The sequence below is a fragment of the Oxyura jamaicensis genome, chromosome 2 (assembly GCF_011077185.1).
Source record: "Oxyura jamaicensis isolate SHBP4307 breed ruddy duck chromosome 2, BPBGC_Ojam_1.0, whole genome shotgun sequence".
NCBI classification, from domain to species: domain Eukaryota; kingdom Metazoa; phylum Chordata; class Aves; order Anseriformes; family Anatidae; genus Oxyura; species Oxyura jamaicensis.
The window spans coordinates 150,211,225-150,236,006 of NC_048894.1; the positions used below are offsets into that span (position 1 = coordinate 150,211,225).

At 39.1% G+C, this 24,782-nt stretch overlaps 1 protein-coding gene across 3 annotated transcripts in view; it reads right to left on the reverse strand.

Annotated features, from left to right (window-relative positions):
- KCNQ3 (potassium voltage-gated channel subfamily Q member 3) overlaps positions 1-24,782 on the reverse strand; it is a 196,487-nt gene that overhangs the window by 20,163 nt on the left and 151,542 nt on the right. For 2 of the 3 annotated variants that reach the window (XM_035316576.1, XM_035316574.1), the window contains exons 2-10: positions 16,897-16,987; positions 14,904-15,030; positions 12,995-13,167; positions 10,919-11,074; positions 9,393-9,503; positions 8,649-8,744; positions 7,175-7,269; positions 5,377-5,403; positions 1,675-1,731 (exon numbers count right to left, since the gene is read on the reverse strand). In XM_035316576.1, the coding sequence (XP_035172467.1) occupies positions 1,675-1,731; positions 5,377-5,403; positions 7,175-7,269; positions 8,649-8,744; positions 9,393-9,503; positions 10,919-11,074; positions 12,995-13,167; positions 14,904-15,030; positions 16,897-16,987 (933 nt within the window). The remainder of the gene's footprint in view (positions 1-1,674; positions 1,732-5,376; positions 5,404-7,174; positions 7,270-8,648; positions 8,745-9,392; positions 9,504-10,918; positions 11,075-12,994; positions 13,168-14,903; positions 15,031-16,896; positions 16,988-24,782) is intronic. The other variant, XM_035316575.1, reaches the window with a different exon arrangement.

Below are 24,782 nucleotides of genomic sequence, written 5' to 3' on the forward strand. Positions count from 1 at the left end.
GATTTTCAGAAATATTCTCCTTTGAACTTTTCCCAATGCATATTAGCACAAAACTAATATTATGAAGACAGCAATGAGTCCTGCTGAAAATCTAACCCTCAATGAATACATTCAACTGATCTCTAAGAGTCTATGTGTTTTCCCAATATAAAACAAAGAAAATTTTGCACTTCCAAAGTACTTGAAAACTTCAGCCAATCAGTTTTTCCTTTTAAGGAAATCAAATAACATTCATTTCTATAGAGAACTCACGAAAATGTTCAGCCTTAAAATAGTTGACTCTAACTTCCTGAAAACTAATGCCTTCTTTGAAAAAGCCACTTTGCACCCTGAATCCCAAGGTCTAAATTTACAAGTGTCTGATTTGAAAGAGGAAAACATCCCATTTTAGGCAACGTTTCCTCCCCCTCTTGTGTTTTATGTTCTTATTGGTATTTAAGCATAACTCTAAATCCAAACTCAACTACCATTCAAATTATTTGGTCAGAAACATGAGCACAGGTCCTTACTTAGGCTCATCTTTGATGCCCTTCAGGAAGAGAAAGAGCCTATGTCCACACTACAGGCTTTTGCTGCGTCCCTTTTCTCATATGCATTCACTAAAGTGAATGGAAATGGGCAAAAATAAGCAGTGTCATGCCAATCCATGGAGAAAATAATCCAAATTCATTTCGGTGTGAAAACAGGATGGATATTTTTCACCAAAAGATGCAGCCAGAAATGTAAATAGAAACCATGTGGATGTTGACTCACTCTTTACTTTTCAGTGAACATTTCTTCATGTATCAACCACTAGAAGCAAACCCAACTGAAAAAATCAATGTCTCTCAAATGTTTTGCATGGGCCAATCATTCAATGAAAAATAGAGGGCTTCACTAGCAGCTCTCCAAAAGCTGAAGGGCTTACGCTAGGAAAGCTGTGTTGTGTGCTGATGATTTCGTGTTTGTGGAATGAAGCAGGAATGAGAAGAACAAGATAAAGTTGAATGATAGGAAGATGTTTGTGCAGGATAAAATAGAATGGTTGACAATTTAGTCAAAATCTTAGTATTTCCAATGGTGTGTCCTTCAGATTTCTGAATTGCTACTAATTATTTCCATGTTCCATTGCAGGAAGATAAAGTTCTTGCCCCACATTTCAGGTCACGGTTCAGCAAGATGTTTAAGCATGTCAATAACTTTATTCAGATGATAAAAATCCTCCACTTGTTTTCCATTTGCTGAACCGGAACCTGTAAATACACATGCAAGGAAGTTGATCCATTACAATCAAATGCAATGTTACTTGCATGTATTTGTATTGACAGGGTTGGAACTGCAAAAGAAATGGTTTTCACCTCTTGCAGAATGTTTTTCACCCATAGATTTCTGAATGCTTTGCAGAGTAGGTTAGTATCATTTCCATTCTATGAAAACAGTGAAAAGCAGTTGTTTCTAAGCAGATCATTGGCAGAGCCAGGACTAGACCCAATGTTTTCTGAACAGCAGAACAATGAACTACCTGCAAGGTCATGCAAGTTTCTTTTTTATGATTAAATAATGTTTCAGTCTTATCTCCCCTTACTTTTTATGGTAGTTAGATGAACTACTGTAGTCAAAACAGAAAGTGCAGGCAGAGAATGGCATGCAAAAAATATGAAGAGTGAGGCTTGATTGTTACTTGAATGTATATACCTAAGTTTTCTTGTGAGGCTTGATCCAAAGAATGACTCCCTACTAAACATGACATTACTGTAAAGTGAAGAAAAGTTATTAAGATGAGACGTTAATGATTACCCATGAAAAGCTCTATGAAAAAGAATGGGAACATCCTTTTGTTTGTAGTTAGTGTAGAGTACAGATCAGAGTGGTTGTTTTCCCTTTTCTGTTTCAGGAAGTTGCGTTAAGAAGAAATGCTGACAGTGAAATTTTCCAGCCTTGAAAAGTATGATTTTATTTGCATTATGTTTTTACTCCTGGCAATATAAAAATGCACCACATTATATGCATTCTTTTATACTCACAGAGTAGGTAGGACTAGTACAGGTTCTGCCACTTAAAGATCTCAAAACATCTTTTCAAAGACGGGGATATTACTTATCTTGTAGACATAAGGAAACAGGGATCAATGACTTTTATGCAATCATGTAATAATGCATCTAGGAATGAACATGGTCTCCTGATGTCTAGTTCTATGGATGGGAAATACTCTGTGCAGAAATTAAACACCTGATTAGGAACAAGGCCCTAGGAGAAAGTTCAAAATCCTTCACTGAAGTGCCTGTATATACAAGTGATTCAAAATTCACACACTAGTCAAAATCATTGCTAATAGCTGGTAACAGTGCTGAAAAATCAAGGCCACAATTCCAAGCACAGACATAAAAAGTTGGTTCAATGTAAAGAACATGTCCATCCTGTAAAGGCCTGCCCTAAATGTCGGGAAACATAGGTCAGGCACCCACATATTTGCTGAATGAGAACACTCTAGCAGATATGAACATTCATGTATCTTTTCATATATCTTCCTTCCTGGGAAGTAAATGAATACATACAGAAGTGCAACAGCACAGGAGTCTTCAGACCAAGTGGGAACAGGAGGTCCTCCTTTCTCTCCAGATACAATTACTACCTGAGATTCCATGTGCTCATAGTTTAAGGCATTGATCTATTAAGAAAAATCTAGTGACACCTGCAGCATGAAGTCAGCAGACTCCCCACCAGTAAGCAGTGAAAAGCACAGCCCCAGTTCCTCCTGGTTTTGGAGCCTGTATAGGGGCACCTAGTGAAAGCGCTGTTCTTAACAGAGCAGCATGATATGTACCATGTCCCTTCACTGCTTACGTGATCCAGCCTACTGTCTGGGTCAACATGCTCTTCATCACATTTCACTTTTTCACAATTTTAGTTTAAAGTAAGCCTCAGTAAAGCCATGGGCTGTTGCCAAATTTTCGTTGGCTTTCTGCTACCACAAGTCCTTTCTTGAGGCCTTGCCTTGGGTTTCAGTTTCTGAAATGGACTCTTCCACACTGTTGTCTCCCCTGTGTTTCTCCCAGATGGTCTAAGAACACAGAGTTGCATCTCCCTGACAGTTTGTCATCCTGCATAGAGGAGAGGTCCTCAAAGGATCTGTCATAGAGCTGGCTCTGTGGAGTTCCTAAAGAGCTTTTGAACTACAGAATAGAAAACTGGACACTCAGAGCATTATCCATCCTCAAAGTTTCACACAGCCAGGCCTCATTTTTATTAACTAGCTATGTTTTAACTCTTCTGGGAAAGATTTAGACCAGTTCTTCTTCATTATCAACCACTGTTCAGACAATGAACTTTATTACTACAGCTTGCCCACTAATTACTCCATTGATGCAAGACCTTGGAGACAGAGCGCACTGATGGGCTGTTGTCTCCACTAGGACCACATTTCCTTAATGACCTTTATTTCAGTATAGCCTCCAACACAAACTGCAGTGGAATATAAGTAATACTTTTCACACTAAATCACTGTAGGAAGACTTTTTTCTTTTTTTTGACTGTAGGAAGACTTTTTTCTTTTTTTAATTACACGGTCTGTAAATAAGAATTTTATGAGAGATGGGAGGTGGGACTGTCAAAATAACCAGATTTTAGGGCTCAGTCCTACGTCTACTGAAGTCAGTGGATGCTCCCACAAGTACCATCATTTGCTAGTTTACTTGGAGGTCTTTCAATCCCTTTTAGTGAATGCTTATTTCCATAAAAAAGTCTTGCTAAGGCTCCAGTGCAGGATTAATGATGATTTTGCTGAAGGTCATTACTTATATAACAAAAAAAAAATCAATGTATAAAGTGCTAGAATGAGGGGCCCTGGGATTACAGTTTTAAAGATTGTGTGTTGAGAGTCATAATTTTCATGTTTTAATCTGCTCTTGCATCTGAGTCAGAATATGGGTTGGCCCAAAGTATAGAGTTACATACTTAAAAAGATTTCACCTCCTAAGATCTCTCCTAGATATTGAAGGCCAACATTGGAAATTCCCCAAATCTCCAGACTTCTGCATTGAAGAAGCTGAGTTTGCTCAAGTATGCTTAGCCTGGGCTGTGTTACGGATATATAATACTTAAGATTCATTAGGATCCAGATACTAAGAAGCTCCATCCAGATAGTCTTTTAAGGGGAGCAGGTTAGCGCATGATGATGGTGTCAGGATTACTGGGACGTCACCCCTTCCCCAGTAATCAAGCACTAGAGCACTTGCTGGTATTGTAAGGAAACCTGGGCTTCTCTGCTCTGTTAAATGAGATTTGAACCCCCATCTTTCATAGAAGAACACCAAATGTGAATCTATTATTTGCAGCCTCCTTTGTTGATGCTATGCTGTGTTACATAAAATGTTTAAATATATTTTTTAAAATGTATTTTTAAATATACATATCTTTATAACTTTTTATCAGGTCTGGGACTGAAACCCAAGCCTCTTCTCTGGCAGTTTACAAATTCTACTAAAATTCTTGTTGTTTTTCTCTCTGTTTTAAATGGGAATGGAAATGGAAATAGTGTCATCATGACTCTTTGTGGAACTATATGTCCTTTAATATCTATTTATTTTCATTGTGGGTGATCCATTGTTAGTAGTTTAGCATTTAAGTGCTCCAGGATCCTGACCTGAAAGGTTAAAAATATTTTATGTGCTTTTGAATCTGTAATTTAGCTGGAAGGTTATGAACAAATCATTTCCAAATATATTTGAGACCTTGCAGGTTCACTGATGGTGACTGATCTGTTGTAGTATTCAGTGACTGACCAGTATTAGGACTGGTGATTCTTTCATTCTCTTTGCTCATAAATTCCCCAGAGTTACTGGGAACTTCCCCATATATTTCAGCAGAGGTGGGACCAAGTTCTCAATCTCAGTGTAGCCAGTACTGCCAGAGAACTGCCAGAGAACTTGATTATCCTGCTGACCATCTTAGCCTTCCATCTTACGATTTATCATCAAGAAATCTGTGAACATGGAGAAACAACACAGCTGATCCTTTACACCACAACATTGCTCTGTACAGAAGCACACATGAAGCAGAACTTTAAATTCACACCAGAACAACCTGGATGCTAAACCCTGGCTCTATAGCATGGACCAGGAGAAATCTATATAGACCATGATTAATCATAATGAACAATAAAGCTGTTTACAGACAATCAGCAAGCAACACTTTGCATTTGTACGATTAGCATTTTAGCTGTGCTGTTAAATTGGAAAAAAAGCAAGCAATTAGGAAATGGATTGGTTAATCATTTTTTAATGACTATTTGTGGTGTTAGTAGCATGTTTTGGTTAACAGCTCATAAATCCACGAAGAACCATTTAACATTCCCCAATAACTGTATTAAAACAAGGCTATAATAATGACACTACATACCTGGCAGTACCATCCAATTGCTCTTTCCTTTTATACAAGAGCAGAAGCATGAGGAGAAAGCAAGGAGAGAGTAATTACATAATACATTCAGCAGATGTTTTAATGAAAATTGTTAATCTATTGCTAATTGTTTATACATTTTCTGTTCTGTGACCATTTCTGACAGCAGCAATAAAAACTTTGACACTACATTTTCAACTACCCATAAAGCAAAGAAAGTGAAATAGTTTCTTGAAGCTAATCTGTGCTCCATAGAATGGCAATTCAGTCTTTCATGAGAAGTCAGCTCCCTTGCCCTCTCTCCCAGGACCTTATTTGCAAAACACCTATTAAATTTCAGGTTGCATTTGAATCACAGGAGAACCTACATACAGTGAACAAGCTTGAAATCACAGTAATGAGTCTAGACTCCAGGTGAACCTGAAAATTACTCTCTGAGCAAAACCTGAGGTCAAGAAACCCTCTAGAAATCAGTCTATAGTAGATAACGTGGGAATAGATACAGAGTGAAGAGGGATAAAAAAGAAATGTACTGAGCCTTAATTAAACATTTGTTTTTTTTCTTAAAGATTTCCTTTGTGACCAATGTGAGATTAGTCCTAAAGAAACACTTTGTGGATAAAACAAAGAAAGGGGTAATACTTGTGATTTTCCCTTTGTGAAGGCAGAAGCCAGAAAAGTTTCTTCAAGTCAGATTTGAGCAACAGCTGGTTCTGCAGTATTAGCCTAGTGAGTACAGCTCACCTGTGCTCAGCCCCCTACTTTTGAGTGGTTTTTAAAAAAAATTTTTTTTTTTTTTTTTTTTTTTTTTTTAAGAATGAGACAAAACAGCAAGCCCAGAATGAAAGTTTAAAACATATCCTTAGTTAATTAATGCCCATCATTAGCAGTTGATGGTCTATAGCTAAAAGTTTTGGCTTTCACATGGCCATTTTAAACTGTTAGTACATCAAGTGAGGAAGGGGCCTGTTTGACAAGCAAGAAAAGTGAGGATCAGACAGATCCATCTATTAATATATGAGCATAGATTAAGTATGAATGTTTTATGCATGCAATGCTTTCACTGAACTCTGGAGTGGTGATTAAAATTAGTTTTTTGTTGTTGTTGTTGTTGTTTGTTTGTTTGTTTGTTTGTTTAAAAAAGGACTTAACTCTCCTGAAAAGTTTTCTTGTGTACTGTCAATGGACAGCTTCAATGGGAGACAGTTTTAGAAATTCTCCGGCTGTCCTCCACTGAATTATACGCATAAGTAATTGGTATTGCCAAAAGGCAAGGATTTAATAAGCATTGATTATTTTCTTGTGCCATGGCCACCTCCATGGCAACACAATTCTCAGTCTGGTTGAATTGGAGAAGAGAATAAAGAATTTTCAATATAGCCCATATCTTAAAACACAGAACTGCATTCTAGAGGGTGTGAGTACAGGTGCCTGTGAAACTCAGGAGTCAAACTTTCTCTGGATCAAAATTATGGAGGAAGAAATTGAGATTTCCAGGTCAGTAAACTCCAAAGTCTTGGAAAAGAAAGCTGACTGTGAGGCAAACATCTCCTTTGTTTAGCCTCAACATGAGAGACACCAAGGGAGATATCCATGTGCTCCTGCTACATCCCACTAAGGGAATGGAGAAGAAATGGATCCAGAACAAAAAGCATGTACTTCACTCTCAAACAGGAATACATTAACTGGCAACTCTCTGATATGTACAAAAGCCTCATTATATACAAAAATTCCATGTTTTCTGTCCTGACTAATACTTCACAGAAAATGGTGATGGAGAGGTAGAAAATTCACTTACCTAAAAAATGGAAATGATACTATTGATTCATAAAACCTCCAGGTAGCAACTAGATCAATCCTGTTGGGGTTAGTAGCATAGTATCTCCAGGCAGCCTGGAGATATCAAGGGAGAGACAATAATTAGTATTAGGTAAAGCAATTCCTTAGACTGAAAACAGCCATAGTTTCAAAGAATGTAATGATTCACCTCAGTTACTGTCTGGAAATTAATTACTAATCAGCCAAACCAAATGAGTGTCACTATATGGCAAAATTATTAACACTGGTTTATAATCGGGAAAGGCTACTAAAGGAGAAAGGACATGAGGGAGAACCACCAACACAAACAACACAGCATACCTGACTAAACTAACTTCTTTCTTCTCTCATATCTCTAAGAATTGCTATATGTGTTCAGTATTTCCAGAAGTGCTTGAGCTAATTTACTATCTAATATAACATTAAATAAAATTTTGTTGAGCGACTTTCTATTTCAGCATTTAGCTTCATCCAAAATTCTTTAAGCACAAAACTACAAATATTGTGACTAAATAAGCTACCTGCTGAGTGGATAAACTTTAATTTAATACACGAATTCCATTCACTACTCATTCTTGCCGTCCCTTCTGCTTTCCAAGCAACATTTTTAATGAAAACTGTGTAATATGCCATTTGACCTTTTTCTCCTGAGGACTGGTTTGATCCTAAGCAGTCCTGAGCTCCATCACTTTGTTCTGATATCACAAGAAGTTTCTCTGTCCTTCTATGAAAATGCTACCATTTGCTTCACTGCCCTCAGGGTGTGCTCCACACCTACACTGAACAACTCCTGTCAAATTCATCAGCCCCCAGATGAATCATTTTATGCTTGAATTTCTGAACTCATAGCAAAGACCAGAACAGAAGTCCAAGTGAGCTAAGAAGACTCTGCCCATTGATTCCTCTGTTATTCCAATAATGTAATGGAAGATCCAACAGAATGTTTCAGCTTTTACAAACTACACATGCTATTTATGTAATTTGCCTTGATTGAACCAGTCACTGTCTATTGTGTTACTTCCATTGATGTTTTCACATCAATAACACCATAACTTTGTTTGCACATAAAACACTCTCTCAAAGGAACTGGCAAAACCTGGATTTTGCAAAGAATTTGTTTTTAACAGCTTGTTTTCTGTGATTTTGTGGCATTAACACAGAGGTTGGTTGGTTTCCAGAAGCTAGCAGATGAGTGCCTTTCTTCTAAAGACACCTTTCTTCTAAAAGTTATTCTGGCAGTTGAAATATTCCTCAAAAACTGCAAGGACCATTATCTCAATGAAAAAAAAAAAAAACAAAAAAAAAAAACAAAAAAACCCTGTCTCCTTTACAAATACTTCTTGACTCCAGCAATGGGAAATTAGAATTTGGGTGGGGGGAAGGGGTAGTCCTTGTTACATGATGCAGCAGTCTTCATAAGCAACATCTTTTCAATGAGAGAAGTGGCTGCAAACCTGAATGAGTTCAGCTGCTGGCTTTCTTCTTTTCTCAAAATGTTTTTGACGATGTTGCTCCTGGACCTTCAGTGCCAGCCCTGATCCCAGAATGCCCTGAAAGGATAGAGTGATGTAAGATTTTAGGTATTTCTTACTCAGGAAAAGTGTAGGGAGGAAGGATGGGGAACATGTGAGATGAATTGTTCTGCAGAGATGCATGGGTTAAAGGATGATCACTGCTCTGGGATCTAGAGATCTACTCAGATGTAGATATCTAGCTTGTAAATATTTAGAGCTAGGTAATATGGTCCTAACACTAATTATTAAATGAATGGGCCTCAAATCCTTTAAAAAATTGTCTTGTGTGGCTATGTCAATACCAGTAAACTAACCTTGGCCAGGATACAGGATTGTGAACTATCCTGTGATCTCCCAGACTGTTCACTTGCTGGATTAATTTTGTCCTGTGCCAGCTGGCACTGTCTCAGAGAAGGCCCACACATTCAGGGAGTATTAGGGTGACATATTATTCCCAATAGTCTGTATGCAAAGTTGGGAAGAAGGTAGTTTGATAGCAGTGTGCTACTTGCCTCCAGGAAGCAGAGCAGGAATCAAAGTTATTTACTAACGTAGACCAGCTCAAGTGTCTGAATCCTCCTTTAAAAGGAATTTTTATTTCACTGGCAGTTTTGATCACTTCACCTTCTTTTTGCAAGCACACAGCTCTGGGCTGTGGCTAAGAGGGAGGACGAAGGTACTTACTGCAGGAAGAGCAAAGAAAGACACTCCAATGAGAGAGAACGTAGCTGCAATCAGCCGGCCCTCCCATGTCTTGGGGGTCTTGTCACCATACCCAATCGTAGCAAGGGTGATCTGTGGGCAAAATGACCAGGCCTTCCCATAAGAAAAACAAAGCCAACAACTTGTCTTTAAACATCACTGTCAAACCTGTGTAACTCACTTAGCTCTACGGGTGCTCACGCACAACTTCTTAAAATGGGTTCTTTATGATGGACCAGCCAATTTTTTTCATGGTATCCTAGTCCAGAGGCACTGCACCTGGGAGAATGGATTTAGTTTTAAATCAGCTGCCTCTCTAGGATACATTTGCTGAAAGGGAATTGAGGTGGCAAAAAGAGTGAGCCCACTGTCCATGCAAAGTTAGGAACAGGACTTTTCTATTAACATTTTGCAGAGCTTTAACAACGAGTCAGAGCTACCTGTTCTTGAAGCCCTAGTCCCTACAAAGCAAAGATGATTTTGTGAGAACTTATTCCTTTCCTGCACATGTGCTAATCCTTGTTTTTCAGCCATGTACATTTTCTTACCACTAAGACTTTACCTGAAATTCCTACTAGACAAAGATATGAAAATATCCAACTGTTCTGTGCATCACCTTTTGGTTAATGATGGAAAGGGTGGAAAAACAAAGCAAATCCACAACTTGCCACTTATAAGTGAGCTGCTTTAAATAAATAAATAAATAAATAATTGAATTTTAGTCACAAATTGATACAGACAACTTCCTTAACTATTGGTGGAAAAGAAATATGAATTCTGTACACCAGGTGGCAGGAATCTTATGTGATCTAATGAGCAGTGGTGCAAACTAGTACTCCACTCTTCATGAGAAGCAACAAGAACAGATGTGTTAAGGGTCCCTCTTGCTCAGAATTCTACTACCCATGGAAATCCCTGACATATTCTTCAGAAATGCATATAAGACATAAACAAAGTGTTGATTTTCCTTCAAAGAGACCTCTTTCTATCATTCCACACTTGAATCCAGAGAGACCCTCTGTGGAAGGGTCTTGCTGTCTCTTTATAGACCTAACTTCCATGAATATCTACCTACAGTGGCCTATGCCATGGTTTGCTAGACCTACAAAACAATCCTTTGGTCAGCTCTGCTTTATCCATTTGCTGAAGGATGTAGCTCTCACAGGCAGGATACCGCTGTTGTAGTCTAGGTCTCCCATAGGGATAGGCTCTGCCAGTGCAGTTATACTTATAGAGACCTTCCTCCTCTGAGAGACTTCCCAGAAGCCAGGAACACGGACTGATTTCTGAAGAGGCTTTAAGCACCTAAGAGCCTTTGTCTGACTGAATATCAACAGGGATATCAGTTCAGACAATTGTCTTTAAGGGTATCCTTACTCATTATCCTTGGTAATGTTATACCAATAACATTCACCCAAATTCAGCAGCACTTATATTGTGACCCCTAACATCATCTCTTATTATATACAAAGTTTTTAAGATCATAAGGTATTTTTAGAGTCACTTACCAGCCCCCACCACAATGCATCTGCATAGGTTTCAAACTCTTCCTTCATCTCCACACCATTAGCATCCTTTTCAGGCACATCTTTTTCAACCAGATAAACAAGAAACGAGGATAGGATGAGCGTCAGGAACCCGATGTACCAAGCAGTGATGAGTTCCTGCAAGTGAAACAGATGGACAGTGGAGGGGCTGAAAACAGATTCAGTACCCACACTGTCAGAGTAAACGTCAGAAGAGGAGAGAAGCACTGGAGATAGCAGCAGAGCTGTCACTGTTGACTTGGTCACAGTCTATGATCAGCCTGGCTCAGCACTTACTGGCAAAGTTGCAGTTCTGTGTAAAGCTGGGTTAAAGGTTTAGTTGCACTATGGCACAGGGTCCCGCAGGGCTCTGTCCCTGACCTTGAGTCGTCTTTGCTTTTAACAGTCATCCCCATTCCTACTGTCCCCAGGCTGGATTTGTCTTGTCTGGCAAATCAACAGTTCTGCTGAATTTCCACCTCCAGATTGCCAAGGCTGCAGAATGCAGGTCCTTCTCTTTAGGCATATTAAAGCAGATTTCAAGGTATGTTTTCAGTCTGGAATGATGCAATAAGAACACACCTTTAAAAATGTTGGTGTTAAAACACCGACACCCTGTTTTGGAGGGACTGACTACAGTGGAGTGTGTGGCTAATCTCATTGAGGTGGGAGACTCAGTGAACCAAATTACAATCCCAGAAATGTCTGAAACATAGCAGGTATTCACAAGCAGCTAAAAATCAATATTCCACATTATTTCATCTTCTGAGAATGGCTCTTACCAAAGAAAGGGTTGTAGCTGAGAATTTCATAATTGAGTCTTGAGATAAGCTAACTTCTTTGCTGATTTCTGGTGTGCACCCACAGAATGTAATTTGTTGGCTATCCTTGCTATCAAAATCATTTCTTTACTGTCTTCCAGTGAAGCAAATTTCTCTCAACCTTTTCTTATCTCTCTCATTCAGCTGAGATACAAAGGGTGGTGTTGGGGAATAAATGAGGAACAATTGGAAAAAAAAATCCCACACTGTGAAGCCTTAAACATTTCTAGACAATGTCTTTGGCACTCATATTTCTTCTATGATCTCGGTTTCCTGAGAAATATTTTTGACATAAGTGTTTATGTGCCACCTGCCTTGTAGCAAGTTTGTACAGGGAAGAAACAGAAGTTGGTTTGAAATGAAGCAGGGTATCTCTATCAGCCTCTATAAAGAAACAAAGCCTAATTATGCTGTGCCAGCTGGCATTTTAATTAAAAAACAAACAAACAAGCAACAACAACAAAAACCATCCTAAAATGTCAGGAATGTCATTCATGGATACAAAAAAAAAAACACAACCAAACAAAAAAAAGTATATAGCACAGATTACATGCAGTTTTTCTACACCCAGTGCAGATGAGAAATCTCATCTACAGGCTTTTTATGCAGATAGTTTTTAACTTGTAATAGTGTTTGGTGAAAATGCAAGAGCACAATGTATCTGTCGGGTGTGAGACAGAATGTCTGACTATAGCATCAAGTTAGACTGGAGAAAGATGATTTTAGAAATTCTGTCTGTCTGGATTCACACTGTGTGCATCTTTGTATTGTCTGACCCATGTTTCCAAGGAGAAATTATACCAGTAACTCCTTCTGAAACCACATTTCTGCTAGCCAGCCTCTTTCCAACCTTCTGGAGTCCTGCTCCATCTGTTGATCAGGCAAGCCTGTGAAGCCACTAAAAATACATTGCAACTGCAGAGGCATTTCTGCCAAAGATTTTAATATACTTTATCATTAAAAGGATGTCCTTCCTCTTATTCTGTGTCATGACAAAATTCCTGTTGTAATGAGTATGGGAATGAACACTCAGTCTTGTCACTTCCCAACACCACTACTGAGTAGAGGAAGACAAAAATGGTTCATAGAATGGAAGATGGAATAAAGCTGAAAAGCTGAAAACAAAAGCTTGTGCTAGAAATAATCCCAAGGCATTGCTGCAACTGTGCTTCCCCTCTCTTCCACTTTAAAATCTCTCCCCCAAGACGCAGGTGAGTCCTTCAAACTCCTCACTTACTTTGCTATGTGCACAAATGGCTGATCCCAAAAGTTTCCATGTGCCACCCCGCCTGTCCATTCGGAGCATCCTTAGGATCTGAAGGAAGCGGAGGCTTCTGAGAGATGTGGCCAGAACATTGCCCTGGTTCCCAACAGCAACCACTGGCACTGAAGCAATCAGCACAAAGATATCTGCAAGGCGAAAAGAACAACAAAGCCTGCCAATAAAAGTGGCCCCATCACCCCCCTCTTAATCCCATCTGGTTGTGCTGCAAATTTCCCTAGGCGAATCTTAAAGCTGCCTCAAAATGCCTCCTCATGCCAATTAAACAGGTATCTGCACCTGCAGCATAGTCAAATGCATGCACAAAACCCACCAGAGAGCCTGGTAATCTATTTACAGATCAATGAACTGGACTTGAGACAGTGGCTGAGCTAGCTTAGGGATGCACGGAAACAGTGTTGTAAAGCTGACAGAAATAAGTATATAAATAAAAAATCTTATGTGCCTCCAGAAGGCCAGAGTGAGCACAGATTTATAGGTCAGCAGAAAAGAAATTCAGTTTTTGATGGTGCATTTAGTATTCTCTTGGCTGAGTTTTCCTATTAAAATCTTTGTAAGCACTCAGTGCCAATTCACTGGTCAACCAAAGAGGCCTGAAATGCAAATCACGTTGTTTCTTATTGGTGGTTGTTGCTGTTTTTTTTTTTTTTTTTTTTTTTTTTTTCCTTTTTTTCCCTCTTGTTTCCTCCCACTTTTTGATCTTATACATGTATAAGTAAAAAGTGGTATCAAAAGACTTCAGATGTTCTCTGGGCACTCATTATTTAAATTGTCTTCATATTTTATTTCCAGCCAAAAATGTGGCACCAGATGGATTTCAGATTTATTCACTTTCAATTACTCTCAAAACAAACTTGTGCCAATAACAAACGAAGAGATGACATTAATAAATCCAGTGGGGTCTTTTCTGTTCTTTACTCAGATCTCAACGCGGATTCATTCTCAGAGTGAGATGGCACTTTTATTGAGAAGGCACGAGGTAATGTCAATCCCTCTTGCTCACACAAGCTCTACTGCTCTCACAGTACTCTTAGAAATATAAGTATTTACACAAAGGTGCCATTTTTATGCACCACCCATTTCAAGGTATCACAATGCACACAGAAAATTTGCTCCAATTTTCTCTATCATCTAGACCTCTAAGATGAGCAAAAGGGAAAGGGGAAGAGGATGGTGTGTATTTGTATAACTGCAGCACCACAGGTCCTGAGAGCGCTAATAAGGGAGTCCTGGAAACAATGAAGGAATGTGGGTGTGCATGACAGGTGCTCAGGGCAGGGAGAGCTCCTGCATGTTGGCTCTTTGGTTTGTGGACACAATGGGGAGTTTTAGGAGGAGATTCAAAGGTGAATAGAATAATGATTAGTTTTATGAATAGTTGTAGGTGGTGCCTTCTAAGCTTGAAGGATAACATGGAGAAATTACAAACTTTCTTGCAAATGTAGACTGATATTATGAAGGTAAAACACAAAGTGAGTATGAAAGGGGACTGAGGAAGATGGCACAGGGTTGGGATCTGTGGGCTTGGATACTGAAGGCAAATAGTGTATATTTTGGGATGAACTTAAGCAAAAAAGCTGTTGGGCTCTGGACAAGGAACATGCATTTTAAGGGTATAAGTGTCCATTTGTTCTCATTGGCCTGCCGCCTAAGGGTCTCTTGAATGAATAGTTATTGACAGGTACTTCTAATAAGCACTCCATCCAGGACATAGCTCCTAGCACAAAGGGTACTAGGGGTGATTTCAGTGCTTTTTTTTTTTTTTTTTTTTACTGCCATTCACCAGTTCTTGGACACCCTCCCAGCCTGGCTCAGAAGTAAAAGGACATAATGAGGAAAACAGTAGTAGAGGGTGTATGCCTACCCAGCATGCACAGAGGCTTTCTGGCAAATTTGAGTCTCCCCCTCCATCCTTTGTAGCGACAGCAACACCCAGCAGCCCAGATTCTTAAGGCAAACTCTGCTCCAAAGATGAAAATGGCAAAAGTTTCCTGTATTAAAGATGCAAATGAGATTGTTATACTCACAACAAATTTGCAGTAACCCTAGACACATGGAGATAGCTGAAGCAAGAAGAGGAGGTGCAAGTGTTGAGAGAGAGAGGAAGGAAGGAAGTAGGAAAGAGAATATAGATTGATGAGGGTCAAGACATAGTGAGACATAGCTTTGCAACCTGATAAATGATCTGTGTAAAGGACGTGCATCTGCTGTTGGGTAAAAGTTGAAGTGCATACCCTGCCCTGACAGAAGGGCCATTACTTCATAACAAAAACCAACCAACCAAAAACCCACAAACAAACAAAAACAAACAAAAAAACTTCTCATTCCCTATGAAATAAGAACACATGTGACTGCAAAGCTCCCTGTGCACTGCACACCTACACCCAGTTACCCACCAGCAGCTCCCTCATGCAGCTATGGGTGCAGGGATAGGGACAGGAGCAAGTATATTTACATGGTCATATTTAAGGCAGTAATAAAGGTATATATAAGACAAATTTAAGGCATATATTACCCCCTTAAGTTTATCATGCACAGAAAAATAGGATTTTCTTAAGGGATGCTTAAGGGATGGGGATATGTTCAACTCTTTTAAGCATCAGGAGAAACTGGGAATGAGAGAACTTCTCTGAGGTGCTCAGTGGAGCTGGCCCAAGGGCATTGTGGGGCCTCTGAATAGCTGACAAGGAAGAAAGGGGGATTTTGCCTAATACTCATACCCACAGTTGCTGGGTGCTTCTGAAAAGTCACTGAAAGCTGTGTGAAAGCAGGCAGAGGAGAGAAAAAAAATGTTTCAGGCTTTCTCAGATGTGAATAGTTAGGTCAGAGCAAGGTAACAGGGACAAAGAGCAAGATTTACATACCCTAGGGGATGAAGGTGTTTTCATACGGGTACTTTTTGAGAAGGAACATGCAAGTGGAAATCACCTTCTAAGCATTTTGGTGTTTAATTCTTATCCACACCTACATGTCTCTGGGGTACAAGGAGAAATGGAAACTGAGACCTCAGAACTACTGCTGCTGGGCAGTTACCCTGCGGATGCTTTTCTACAAGACCAGGCTAAGTGAGGCAGACTGCTATCTAGTTCATGATAGCTACAGTACCAGAGGAAGTTTGTTAGGATAATTTTTATAAAATGATTAATATCTCATTTTTATACTTAGTGGTATTTTTCTATTTTATTCTCCTTTTGCCAAGTGGGAGGCACATAAAAATGATGTTGAGTGTGAATTCCAGCATTTATAAAATGAGCACCCTGGAAACTCAAGAGAAAGGAATATATTTTCTTCAAATCCATTTTCTCTCTTTCATGGGTACTAAACAGAGACACTGCTGGCAACAATTTCAGTTATGCTACTATCAGGCATGAGTTTAAGTCCAATTCTGACAAACTCCTCTGAAAGAAATGCTGTGATTTACAGAATATTACAGAATTAATCAAAATTATTGAGATATCCCCCAAAATTGAGAAAACAAAACTTTTTTTTTTTTTTTTTTTTTTTTTTTTTTTTTTTTTTTTTTTTCCAAAATGCTCAGTTATGGCCTGGTCAATGGGAAATTTATTGGTTCTTCAGTGAGAGAACTGTTGGATACCTGCTGAAAATTCATTATCTAAAAGTTTCGGGCTTGTGTTTTTCCTTCTGCCTTTCTTCATTTTTACTCGTTCAGTGTAAAGTGTACCTTTACAAATTCTCTGTACCCTTACATATTCTCTAGTATATAAGGATACAGTCTCTGTCCCAGGACCAACAGAAGACATTTTACTGCATGCAGACAAAATTTTCATCACTGCTGAAGGAACAGATTTGCACTGAAGGATATTAGCAGGGTGACACATTGGCCACAGACTACTTACCAACAAGAGGAGCCAGTCTCCTGAAACAGTTTCATATTCCTTGAAAGTTGTCAGGACAGCTAAGATCAAACACCCCAAGACAATCAGAAACCTGGAGTGAAAAAAAGAAGAAACCAGGCCATTGTTATTGCTCTGTGTTTGCATGGGAGATATTGCCTACAAACTCCTAGATAAAGGCCTTCAGGAGGTGGCTCCTTCACCTCGGATGAGCAGTGGGGTGAGCTCTCATGAAGATCAAGGGGAACTTGGAAGTCATGGCAAAATCCTGTCAAGTTCCTAAATCAGAATAGCCCCCCAAAAACACACATTAATTAACTCTGTTGCATTCTTCACAAAGAAAATAGATAATATTGCATTTTAGGACAGGATTATATGATATGAAATACTCAGGAGGTCTATTCCAAGCTGATGTGCTGTGTGCTTCATAAAATGGCACTGCAGTTACAGAGAAATAAATCTACTTGGCACATGCTGAGACCTGAGAAACAGTAAATGCTTCAATAAAATGCAGCACTGGGATAAACCTTCCCTTGAAAATAACATTGCTTTTCTTTTTCCTTCTCTTTTTGCACTCATTTTTATGTAGATGAAAAGATGAAAAGGCTTGAAAAAGAAACAATAGAGAGGGTAAAGTTCTGCTCTCCAGTAAACCCAGTACGTGATAAATCACTGCCCTTGCGCTATTGTCTGCGAGGCCCTAGAACACAGAGATCTGTCAGAAAATTTAACTCCCACAGCTGGTAAATCCAATCTAGTCCAATCTAAAGTCACGTTGATCCGCTTTATAAAACTATTCCCAGGTTCAAGTTATTCAAAATCTTTTATACATAAAGAAGTAAGAAAAATCAAGGGAGTCTCATAAGTGATTGCTGTGAAGCAGAGTGGGGGAAGCTCATATTCTAGTACTCTATGTACCCAGATCATGGGCATTTGAACGTGCTCCAAAACCTGATCCACAGGAACAGAGGGGCAGGTGGCCATGGAAATATTTCAGAGCTTAGTGAATAAATTGGAAGGATGTCTCTGTAAAAGCTGTGGATCCTTGACTAGAAATCATCAAAGAAATGATAGGCATTAGGCATTGAAATCATCCAGGGGGCAGAAAAACACAAAACAAAAACAAACAAAACAACAACAACAACAAAAAAACACACAACTTGTTAAGACTTGAACCGTATTTAGTGTGTAATCCCTGTTCTGAATTTCAGTCTGATATCTAAAGCATCACTTCATTTCTTGCTGAATAAATCTCTGCTTTCTTTCACTGGGTGAAATATCCAGAGTCCATAGTCTGAGGCTTGGAGGCAGGGGGAATGATGGCCATATGGAAAAGAGGCTCAGCTCAGAGATGCATATCCTCTAAACTGTCTTGGGGATTTGTTTCACAGAATCACAGAATCACAGAATAGTCTAGGTTGGAAGAGACCTCCAAGATCACCGAGTCCAACCTCTGACCTAATGCTAACAAATCTTCCACTAAACCATATCCCTAAGCTCTACATCTAAACGTATTTTAAAGAGGGCTAACAGAGGGCTAACAGAGCATATTCTGACAATTTACAGAGTTTCTGCAGCTGGAACAGAAGGAGAGAGGCAAGCTCCAGGTATCGCTCCCTGCCTTTTGGGGAGGCATTTCCCTCTAAACTTCATTAATGAGTGCCTTCATGCAAGGAACAGGCAGCAGTGAAACACCTCACAGCAAAGCTGAAAGATTACATTGCTGACGCTTTCCTAGCCTTGAGCCTTGTTCAGACTGAAGTTTCCTATGCCAGGATGATCACCTGGAAAATTTCAGATCAGCCATTTTGCGCAAGGTAAAACCAATCTAAATGGATTTGCTCATGGTAACTGATTCTGGATTTCTTTGACAAATTTCACCTTCTCCCACTCACCAGCCATGCTCTAGAGCAAGGATTATGTTTTTGGTAGGAAACAGTCCAAAAAGTTTTTTTTTTTGTTTTTTTTTTTTTTTTTTTCCACTAACCTGCAGTGACACGCATGCCATAATCAAGGCTTTAAGCAGTTAACTTAGGACCTCTGCAATGTTCTTGTCACACTTGCTTTGTCACACCATAACCTGCTGTCCTCATCTTGAAATTAATCAAGACCCACAAGCCAGATACCTTACACCTCCCTGAGCAAAATGGTGAGAACTCAACTGAGAAAATGTGATTCCTTCAATCAGCTATAAATCAGCTATGATTTGCCAAATTACAGCCATTACAGTGGCACCATCACTGATTCTCCATTTGCAAGCTTGAGCTTGAGCTACATGATGCTTTCCATTATAGCCATTTCTTTACACCATGTGGAAATTCAGTCACCCATCAGCTCACAAGTATCACTTAAATGATTTAATGAAAGGCAAATAACACTGAAAACAAGCCAAGGAAATTACATCATCAGCTACTTAAGACATGAATTTATGGTGTCATGAAACAGAACAGCACTGTCACATAAAGATGATGTGCAGATTTTTGTCCAAAAGGAAGACAGAAGATAATTCAGTAGTGAACCTGATCTGTTGTGTGGCATCCCTGCCCATGGCAGGGGGGTTGGAACTAGATGATCTTTAAAGTCACTTCCAACCCAAACCATTCTGATTCTATTCAATCAAATAATATTCTGCCTCAAAATGCCTGCGGTTTTACCACTAGAGGGTATCGGTGCTCCATAGACCAGACAGTTCCTGCTCCTTCCTGCTTTACCTCCCCAAGAAACAAACATTGCAGGTGGTGTTCAGGTGATAGCACCCTTGTATTTGATGTGCAAGAAAATGAATCTCGCAGTTTTGAAAAAGGTTTTCCTTGTTCACTAAAAAACAACAACAACAAACCACAAATATTGACCTGAATGGGCCAGGGGCACATCTTGCTTAATCACTCTGTGCAGCACAGCCCACACTGCAGGTTCTGCCGCTCCAAGTGAGAGCCCACCTTCAAAAACAACACATCGTGAAGGATAAAAAAGGAAAACGAGGGTGGGAGGGTGAGACTGGAGATCAGAAGTTACCGTGAGTGATTTCAAGGGTGAATCCCAGCAGGGGACATGGTTTAACCCCCCGGTCTGTAAAAATGTTCTGAATGCAGCCCTGGAGTGTGCCTGCTGAGATGCAACTTCTGAGCAGGAACCACAATCGCCCCAAAACTCACAGCCCACAAAGCCAGGTTGCTGTTCCCTCCTGCAGTAATCTGGGGTGCACAGTGATGAAAAGCCTGTGCTGGGACACATAAATGCAATCCGTCTTGGAAGCATCAGATATCCTCCTACCTCACTGCTTCCGAAGGATAAACACCCACTGCAAGCTAATCAAATCACATCTCAGCAGTCCTCATTTAGCATCTGAAATGATGACCGCGTTCAGAGCACATTGTGAATTTTAATCTCCATTGATGCTATGCAACCTATCGTTTCCCTGCAGCCTGTCCTGTTTCTTTCAGATCTTGGTGTTTACAAAGTCCAGAACTGTTCTTGTTCTTAAGTCCTTTTTGATAGATGTTACACTTTTTTTTTTCTTTTTTTTTCTTTTTTTTTTTTCAATTCTCTTTTGCTCAGCAGAGATGGCAACAATGTTCACCTTCACCAACTGCCACCTATGACCATTTTTTTTTTTTCTTTTTTTTTTTTTTTCTTTTTCCCCATGTGATGATGACCTAGTGATCAGAAAAACTCAGACTTGCTTGACCAACACTGAGCCTATACTGTCCCATGGCAGTAGGGCAATAGCTGAGCTGCACTGTCTAATCTCATGTTTTAGTGGAAATACCGTGGGCCTAGTGGTTGAGTCTGACTGTAAAATAATAAGGGGCAAATCACAGCAAAAGAAACAGAGCTGAAATCACAGAGGATGTACAGAGGAGAGGCTAACAGTGACCTGGGAAATCAATGGGCAGAAAGGGAATCTGAAATTTACTCACAGTTATAATGATTCCATCCAAGAGACATATAGCACTAAGGGCTAGAAGAAAGAAATGGGGTAAAAGTCAAGGTTTAGCAATGAAAATTGAGTCCTATTAAGCCTAAACTTTCTAATAACAGCATTTCAGCAGGTGGTAGACTGTACCTCTAGATTGTAATTTAGATATGCCAAATGAGGGTCTTAATTAATTTCTTCAGTTTTTAAAATTAACCTTGCTATAATTTTACATAATTTTTCACAGACCATTAAATTATACCTGTTTTCAGTATGATTCCTAAAATATTGATTATTTTGTTGTATGTGTAAGTTACAAATGGTGGTGCTCTTTCGTCAATGTCACAAACAATATGCTATTCTAGGTAATAAATATTCTTGCTATTTGGAATCACATTTAACACTCATATTTTCAAATCACGCTATTTTGAGTTATTAAAGAGAGTATTCCAAAAACTATACATATTTATTCCAGGAAAGAACAAGTAATTTATGACCATGCTAGATCATTAAACTAATGTTTCTTGGATGAACATCACAGATTGTTTTGTTGGTAAATTTTGATTTATTTTAATGTTTCATATTCTTTGAATGTTTCTTCCATAACTGCTTCATATGAAGCCAATATAATGCAGACCTAGCTGAGAACTTTTATATTTTTACCATACATAGGTTCTTGTCATGTATCCTGTTCAGCATATCTTCCTTAAAATTTTAGGAGCAGATCACATAGTAATTTGCCTATAATTTATTCCAAAACTTAGCAGTTTTTTGAAGCTGTCATGAGGACTAGATACATCATAGGCAGGTCAAACAGTATTTGCATCTGCCATCATTTTAGCAATTTTTTGTCCTATGTGAAGATCCTTGCCATTACATCACAATCTTTCTGCAAGAATATTCTTGAGTATATACTGACATGCAATATTAATTGGATTTTTATAGCTGTGTGCTATTATATATGTTCCTCAAGCTAACAGTTACATTGATGGAGTCTTGATATTCTATAGTATCTTCACCTATAGTGACATATATAATAGGACTCACTGTGGACATCAGCAAATTCCTCAAGTAGAGTTACAGTTAATAGAGAGAAACATATGCTTCTAAGGTACAACTCATCTAGTTTTGAAGTAGACAGCTCAAGCTGGTCAGATGTACCTACAGAGACAATTTATTCTCCAGATCTGTAAGAAATCCCTCTAGTGACTCATTCCTACGTGAGGGTGGTCAAACACTGGAAGAGGTGTCCTAGAGAGGTGGTTGATGCCCCATGCCTGTCCTCACTAATGTGTTTAGCTTTTGGTTAATCCTGAAGAGGTCAGGCAATTGGACTAGATGGTCTCTGAAGGTCCTCTTCAATTGAACTATTCTATTCTATTCTATTCTATTCTATTCTATGCCACTTTGCTCCACTCTGCCCCACTCTGCTCCACTCTGCTCCACTCTGCTCTATTCTACTCCATTCTCTTTTAATTCTTCCAGTACGTAATGGGGGCTTACAGAAAAGCTGGGGAGGGATTCTTTATCAGAGAGTGTAGTGATAGGACAAGGAGTAATGGCTTTAAACTGAAACAGAGGAGATTTAGATTAGACATAACAAAGAAATTATTTACACTGAGGGGTTGAGGCCCTGGAACATGTTGCCTAGAGAAGCTGTATATGTCCCATCCCTGGAGGTGTTCAAGGCCAGGTTGAACAGGATTCTGGGCAACCTGATCTAGTGGGTAGCAGCCCTGCTCATGGCAGGTGATCTTTAAGGTCCCTACCAACCCAAGCTATTCTATGATTCTATTCTATGGAAATGTTTACTGTGTAAATTAGCTGAATGCCACCCTTGATGTTCAGAACTGTTTGTATTAAATTACAAATCCCATATTTTAATAATGTTTATATGCTTTTAGAACTGAAGGAATTAGCTTACTAGCTTTACCAATACACTTCTTACATGATAAGATATCTCTGAAATCCCTTGCTGCAACTTTTGGTATTATATTTACATGTGGTCCAGAATCCCACTTGCAAGATAATAATCCAGGCTCTGGGCAGGACAGCTTCTTGAACAAATACTGCTAAGATATCCCCTTCAGTGGAACAGTGCATAGGCTTGCATTTGCTTTCACATCTTCAGTACCATTTCTTGCAAATCCATTGGAATTTCCTGTCTCCAAATGTTCAGTTGAATCTGAGATGGTTCTGCTTTGCTACATTTGGTCCTTTCTTGTTTTCCCTTAAAACTTGTGAACTAGTTTCATTATGTTCTGCCACCTGGTAAATGCTAATGGATTTCTCTAAGATTACGTCAGGAAAATATGGCAGAGTTTTACATGATCTTTTCTTTATTTTTTTCTTTATTATTATTATTATTATTATTTGGTTTATGGTTCCCAATACAATATGGTCTCCTAAAACCAGGATTCCTACAAGCTTTCCTAAATTTCATATTGGAAGAGTCTTTTTTCCTTCAGTTATTGGCTTTGGCCTATAATGATTAAAATTGGATCTTTTCTCACACTTCTTTCATTTTCTCCTTATTTCCACCCACTGTCTTTTTCTCTGCATCCAAATTTCAGCTTTCACAGAACATCTGCACTATCCTGCACTGATTGTTTTATGGTTGTTAATGAGAGGCTTGAGTTGGGATGTTTAATGTTAAAGAAAAAAAAAAAAAAAAAGTATCAAATATTTGAGAAAACTTCCTTAGAGAGAAGGGAATGCACATCAGACTTTGACAGAGCTGGGAAAACTCACTATTTATTTTTTCAGTTCTTGCAACTTTTCCATTTCTCTTTCTCTGCATCTATCAATTCTGCTGAATACACATGCATGTCCACAGCTCTGTGCAGGAACCCCTGGTCCAATGCCATCAGAGAGCAAGAACAGGGTAAAAATGCCACTTTCAGCAGGCTAAATTGCACTCTTGCTATACTGTGATGGCAGAGACAAGTGAAGATTTTCCACATATATCAGAAAGAAACCCTGGGAAGCAAGGAGAAATCCCCAAAGGGTTCCTAGTCTCAATGGCATGCTACCAGATTCGGGAGGCAATAAGTGGTAGCCCAGAATGACATCAGTTTACTGGTAAGAGAAGTGAGGACCATTATTAGTAGAAAACTGATACAGGAAAACTTTATTGACACCTAAGCAGTCTTTTGTGTCCCTGGGTTCTGCATTGGCAGGAATTCCTGTGAATGGGTTTCATTGCCATTTTCCTAACTTTAGAAAGCTTTTAAAAAGCAAGATCTGGGAAAGGAAAGCTGTGCTTCACATAAAGGCATTTAAAGTGCTAAAAGAACAGCTTTTAAGTCAGATGGTTCCTTCTTTCCTCCAAGCCAAGAGCCTGGTTAAGGCACCCTCTTTTTGTTGCCTTTTCTTTTGGTCCACTACTAAAATGATTCTTCTATAACACCCTTTTAGTTCACCATTGACAGCTTTCTTAAAGAGTCTGTCATGCTTGTACAAAATATTTTGGGTCAACAACATCAGATATCATGAACACCACCATGATGAATTTTCTGCTCTAGGAGATATTTCAGAACAATTGGGTGTCATATTTAGCACATGAAAATGCATAATATAAACCCAGAGAAACGTCTGCCTGATTGTTCTCAGTTTGGAAGACAAGCATCATCCACCAAAACACCATTTCCATCTTGTCTTTGAGACAAGGTTTAAAGATGCTCTGAAGGTCCTAGCATACATAGGTTCCAAGAAGAGGCACAGATGTCTTATCAATAAGATGATTTGGGACAGATTGCAGAAACAAAGGGTAGGCAATAACAGTATTAGTTATCAAGGAGTTAGATGTGTCCTGTTCTCCTCTGCCTTGAATAACGGTGGAAAAGATTGATTGTTGCAACTAAGTATTCTGAATTGCTCTGTTAGTGGCTTTAAATTCTATTTTTATATTAAGTGAATGACATTGGACTGAACTATTGTTTGGGGCTTTTATCTGCCATGACTAGTATGCCTG